Here is a 6,018-nt window from a genome sequence, read left to right as displayed (position 1 = left end):
ATAATTGAATCATTACATAAATTGTGTTTGTTATAAAATGTTGGATGAAAAAGGAAGGATTCAGAGAGATGCTTGTAGTCAGAAGTGTACCAATTTTTCATGATGAAGATTCATGAGGTGATAGTGTTTGAAGAGATAACAATCACTATGAAACAAATCTATATTTCAGTCATATATTGCGGCTGAAAACACCAGCAGCTGAGGAGGAATTGCCTCACGTTAAGAAATGTCAAAGTTGGTGTATTGCACAGCATAACAATTGCATTTATTGCAACTTCGACTTGGAACAGAAAATTGGCTGATTTATAATAAAGACCACAATTCTTGTCTATTTATGACAATGAAAAAGAAACAAATATAAACCAAGCCAAGGGCATATGGGTTTGTAACTGTAACATTTAGGGCTGTATATATACACACAATAAGTATATGCTTATGTGTGTGTAAAGTCTTACCTGTAGTGGACCAATTGTGATCATCAAAGGCTGAGACGAGAAGTAATGCGAGGAACGAGCGATGGTTGAAAGCGAGCGAAGACGGGGAAGAGACGAGGTGAGAGAGAATGATATTTGTAAGAGAGAGTATGAAAGGAGATATGTACAAAAGTGGGCTTGTTTGAGCATAGACCCAACCAAGAAAAACAAAATGGAAAAACGAAATGGCGGGTTGTGACGAACAAACAAGCACAGAGACCTTCCCCAAAAAAAAAAAAACAAACAAGCACAGAGAAACAACAACCCCAAAAACTGCCAACAATCAAAAGGATAAAATCATAAAATTCCCTTGTACTATTAAATTTATTTCATATAATCCCTTTATACTAAGTAAATCTAATAAAAATCTCTCAATTTATTAAAAATTCATCAAATTACCCATTTCCATTAAAATGCCCCTATATATGTCCTTTAAATTTGGGGTAAGTGAGTGTCAAGTGATCGTCTTCTTGAAATCTTCCCGCCTAACAAAATATTACCCCAAAGCTTAGATCACGGACATAATCCAAGAGTTATGAATTAATATTGTGGTAAAATTATAAGCTATAACGTGAACAATAAGATCTCTCCGTGCGATTTCACAAATTAAAACAGTAAAGTTAATTTTATTTATTTATTTTAACGTAAAGTTAATTTTATCATTGTCGTCAATAAATGTGATTAAATGATCATTTATCAGTTATTATAGAGGATTATATGATTATTTTGAATGGTACAGAGAATTATAATATTTTACCCTAAATCAAATAGTCGTTTTAACGGCTAATTGTTCAGATTCAGCGAACAATGCTTAGAGCTCATACAACGGAGAGGAGCTCTCAGACAAGACGATCAGGTGGTGTTGGAGGTGGGCGGAGTTAAGCCCTAGCCCTGAATGAGTCTTCTGGTAAGGGGAGAGTCAGTCAAGGAGCATGAGTGTATTTTCAGGGAGATGGATCGGACGGTTTAGTGAAGCACTGTATTTTGGGAACAATTTTCTCCACTAAACAACCTCCGCATTCCTTTCCGACCATAAGTGGCAAACCAGTGAAGCCAAAGCAAGCTTGCAGATGCTGTTTGAGACAGATTTGGCTTTCTAGTGCATGGAACACCAGTGGACTATGCTACTCCAATTATCAGTGCAAATGTAGAAACCACACTTGTCTTGTATGAAATGCTTGGTTAAACCCATGGAGAGCAGGTCATTTTTATTGAACCTATCACATATTGGACCATTGGGGAGCATCTATCTTGCCATAGGAAGATTGGAGAGCCATTGCCCATTCTCCATTTGATGAAATGCTTAGCAAAGCGCCTTATAAGGAGAATTTCCCTCCAACAATAAGAGCTATTTTGAGCAGTCTTCAAATTCCAGAAACACTGGGTTTTGGTAAGGTATGTTTTCACCCACTTGACCCAAATGTTTTCTCTTTTTTTATTGAATGTTGGGTAGACCAAGCCTTCCCTCTTTCTTTGGTTTGCAAATTGCAGTCCATGCAATTTTTGCTCCACACTTTTTGAGCTCAATACATGTCCATAAAAATCTTCTAAAAATACAATTAAGCTCAGTGATTACACTTTTAGGGAGAACAAAGATGCTAGACCAGTAGATATATAAGCTCACTAACACAAGTACTGATTTAACCAATTGGAGCCTCCCAGCATAAGACAGGTGTTTGATAGTTCAGTGCCTAATTCTAGTAGTGATTCTTCCACCAATGTTGTACAGTCGACTGCCCTTAGCCTTGAGAAGATGAGGGGCACTCCAAGATGCTTAATGGGGAAAGTTCCTTTTTGAAGCCCAAGGTAGATATAATGGTATCTTCAATGGTAGGGTTGGCTCCAGAAATGGAGATAGAGCTTTTAGCTACGTTCACTAAGAGGAGGTCATAGAGGGGAGAGAGAGAGAGAGAGAGAGAGAGAGGGCATGTATGATAATATAGAGAGAGAAAATGCCACCCAGATAAAAAGAGAGATACAAACATCACAGGGCATTTTGGTCATTTAAGAAGGATCTTTTGTGGTTTTCATCTTTTGATAATTTCTATTGGATATAAGGCCAGGCAATTTGCACACTCATCCTCATAATATATAAAACACATGTATAAATTTCAAATGGGGTCATCTTGTAGGGATACAATTCTACCATATATATATGTCTCTTTCATTCTGTGAAAAAATTGATTTTATATGCACATACTTAGATAGAAAGGGTGTTTTCTGCACAATTTTTATATAACAGGGTTCTTGCACCGTATCCTAAAAATAACTAAAAAATGAGAATATATCAGCCCCACCTACTTATCACTGTCCTATCACAATGCCTGAAAAGAAGTCGAACTTAAATTTTCATTAGAATGTGACTTCAACAATAGAAATCATCTTTGTATTACTCACCAAAAATAGAAATCATCTATGGATATGTATTACAATGTTTTTTGCTTTTTCTTTTTTTCTTGACCTAACAATTTCTTGACATGCATCAACTTTATCGATACAACAATATGTAACGCATCTCCTATCTACCTTCCATTATTGTTATTGTCAATCCACTTTCAGTATGGCATCTCTCCTCTGCATTAATGGAATTTCTTTACACAAAGAAACCAGGCTGTTTGGGTTGAGGTAATTTCACCCCTTCATTACCCAACATGGAAACTACTGATGACATGGTTGGTCTATCTTCTGGCAATTTCTGAACAAATAGTAGACCAACTTGAATACATCTTAGTATTTGAGATTCAATGTATGAATTTTCCAAACATGGATCCACAATTTCCAAGGCTTTGTGTTCATTCCATAGCAACCAAGCCTAAAACAATCACAATCGTCAAATTTAGTAATTCAAATAAGAAGCTAGAGAGAGAAATAAAATAAAATATATTTCACCATACATGTCCCAAAAGAATGATAGTGATCGAGATGATGAAAATTCCTATTCTTCTTGCCACTCATTATCACCATTAAAAGCACACCTAGCACACCTAAACTAAAGATATAAGATTTTACTGAAAATTTCCCATCAATGGCATACCCCGGCAAAATGTAACCACTACATAAAATTATCAAATTTAAGCATCAGAAAATGATGAACGAGTATCCGACATTTGTTTGCAAAACTTACTATGTCCCAATTACTCGATTTGTTTTGGCTTCAATTTGATCTCTCCCAAAACTTCTTACGTTCCCAAAGTCCGAAATTTTGGGATTTAGTTCATCATCTAGTAAAATGTTGCTGGCTTTAAGATCCCTATGAATGATTCTTGATCTTGAGTCCTGGTGAAGGTAGAGAATTCCCCGTGATATGCCCATAGCAATTTCAAATCGCTTTTGCCATGGAAGTCAAGTCTTCTATTCTGATCTGCACAACATTTCCATCCATACAGTTCAAAATCAATTTCCATTTTTACAATAGAGTAAAGGACTCTGCTGCATAAATTCATAAACTGCAATATGAAATTGGTCTAATAAGAGAATTGGTCAAGAGAACTAGACCAAAAATGAAGTAGTCCAAGCTTTTGTTCGGCATGTACTCATATATTAGTATCCTCTCTTCTCCTTCAAAGCAACAGCCCAACAGCCTAACAAGATTCCAGTGTTGAAGTTTGGATATCAAAATAACTTCATTTTTGAACTCTAGTAGACCTTGTCCAGAATTATTCATAAGCCTCTTAACTGTTAGTTCTTCTCCTGTTGTAAGCTTACCCTACAAATTTTTGAATAGAAACGTTAAAATCATGGGGTTCACTTTTTTTATTACATATCAAAGCAAAGATTACTTATTTAACCTTATAAATAGGACCAAAACCACCCTTTCCGATCATATTTGTGGAAGGGAAGTTATTAGTGACATCTGCAATTGTGAGCAGATCAAAAGATGGTAACTCGATGTCTTGATTCTGAGTTTCTGCACCTGCACAATCAAAAATGGTATAGATGGAACTAGATACCTGTTATCATTCAAATAACCATCTAGTACACTTGGAAGGAATGAAACCTTATAAAATGTTCATTCAGGTACCTATATTTTCTAGTATTCAAGTGACAATAACTGCCTTAAAATGTATCAATAATCATACCAGAGAAGGGAGGTGGTAGAGAGGAGGTGGTATACCTATTTTCTTTCTCCTCATCTTAAATATAAACCAAGTTAACAAGCTGAGGACAACCATCCCGGAAGCTGTTGATACCACTACGATTAGCACCAGTGCCTTCTCCTTCTGATTATGCTCTAAATTTATGACAAAGTTAGTTCTGTTATTAGTCCTAAAGCTTCATTTGATGGGCATGCCTTCAGAAAATCATAAATAAAGGAAACCCTAGACGTGAATACTAAACATTTCATTTTAAGACCTCCATGGTATCATAAAGATCGATTATCATAATTGAATATTGAAGCCTACGTACTAATATTTGAGCAAACAAACTGCTTTGAGTATTGATAAAAGGATTTAAGGGGCTGACATCTAAAATAGTAATAGCAAAATGTTAATTATATAGTATAGCAACAAGTATGCTTACTAAATTCCGAAGCTGGCATCCGTATGTAGATATCTTGCTTGTTGTCTTTGTCATCAAAGTATCGAATATCAACTAAATTGCCGAACCACATCAAACAGTCACATACTGGCCTATTGTTAACTCTACAAATACCATTGCCACCACAATGTCCATATTCATCACACGGATCATTCGATGTTGTGTACATAGCAACCCATTCAGAGCTCCCTTCACTTAGAATGAGCCGCTGTGGCATACCCATTTCATTCAGCATTAATCTTGTAATATAGGAGTCATTGGTAGACTTATACATAAAATACACCTCATCGGCATTGGCTGTATAACTTGGTATACTAACTGGGCTTGGTCTCAATCGAACTCCATTCCATGGCCCAGTGCGGTACATCTTCCCTGATGATCCCTGTAGAGGGAAAAAATCCCCCCTTCAGTAAGAATCGTCCACGTCATCACACTACAAAGTTATCTTAGATACAACAAATGCCCAATCGGTGTCAAGCCCAAATTGGGAGAACCCAGTCCGAAACAAGCTCAGACAAAGTCTTGCTTCCATATAGACTGCTGACCCAGGCCATTCGGCCCACTTACTAAGCCTAGATGTCAACAGCCCGGGGCGCCAAGGGTGAACTCCAAGCCCATTTACCGAATCATCTGGATCAGCCCACATTCAGCCCAATCCTAATTAAAGGTAGACCAGTCCCGCTAGACAAAGGAATCAACAAAGAAAGCAAGTTCTGTGCAAGGAAAGTTCTGCATGGAAAGAATTGTAAAACGGAAAGGATTATAATTGTAAAGAATGTCATGTATGGAATGACTTGGAGGACAAGCTATGCGAGTCCTATCATAATTCTACCACCTTATTTCTTATAAATAGAGGCCTAGACCTCCAATAAAAGCATCGAGCATTATACACTTATTTCTGAGTATTATATTTGCTTGTTCTGAGTAAGTTATATTTATTCTTTTTATTTATTTTAATAAAGAGAAATTTTACACCTACACTTTGGCGCCGTCTGTGGGAAACGTA

The 6,018-nt window shown here is 36.6% G+C and overlaps 1 protein-coding gene across 1 annotated transcript; it reads right to left on the bottom strand.

Annotated features, from left to right (window-relative positions):
• Positions 1–4,252: 4,252 nt before the first annotated feature.
• LOC132309755 (G-type lectin S-receptor-like serine/threonine-protein kinase At4g27290) lies at positions 4,253–5,658 on the bottom strand. Its single transcript, XM_059808039.1, has 3 exons — positions 5,467–5,658; positions 4,995–5,394; positions 4,253–4,386 (listed from the first exon to the last, which is right to left on the bottom strand). The coding sequence occupies exons 1-3, from the start codon at positions 5,656–5,658 to the stop codon at positions 4,253–4,255; spliced, it is 726 nt and encodes a 241-aa protein (XP_059664022.1).
• Positions 5,659–6,018: the final 360 nt, after the last annotated feature.

The sequence above is a fragment of the Cornus florida genome, unplaced genomic scaffold (assembly GCF_030987335.1).
Source record: "Cornus florida cultivar Cherokee Brave unplaced genomic scaffold, ASM3098733v1 CherokeeBrave_3.0.0_Hap2_Chr05, whole genome shotgun sequence".
Classification (NCBI taxonomy): Eukaryota; Viridiplantae; Streptophyta; class Magnoliopsida; order Cornales; family Cornaceae; genus Cornus; species Cornus florida.
Note: the sequence above shows the minus strand (reverse complement) of the source record. Positions and strands in the feature narration are given on the sequence as shown.

What these genes read in the sequence shown, in the direction of transcription:
- LOC132309755 (XM_059808039.1), bottom strand. Translation starts at nt 5,658, where the DNA reads ATGTGGGCTGATCCAGATGATTCGGTAAATGGGCTTGGAGTTCACCCT. An exon ending in ACACCGATTGGGCATTTGTT is followed by an intron (nt 5,395 to 5,466) that starts GTATCTAAGATA and finishes TTCCCTCTACAG; the next exon opens with GGATCATCAGGGAAGATGTA. An exon ending in GATGCCAGCTTCGGAATTTA is followed by an intron (nt 4,387 to 4,994) that starts GTAAGCATACTT and finishes TTGATTGTGCAG; the next exon opens with GTGCAGAAACTCAGAATCAA.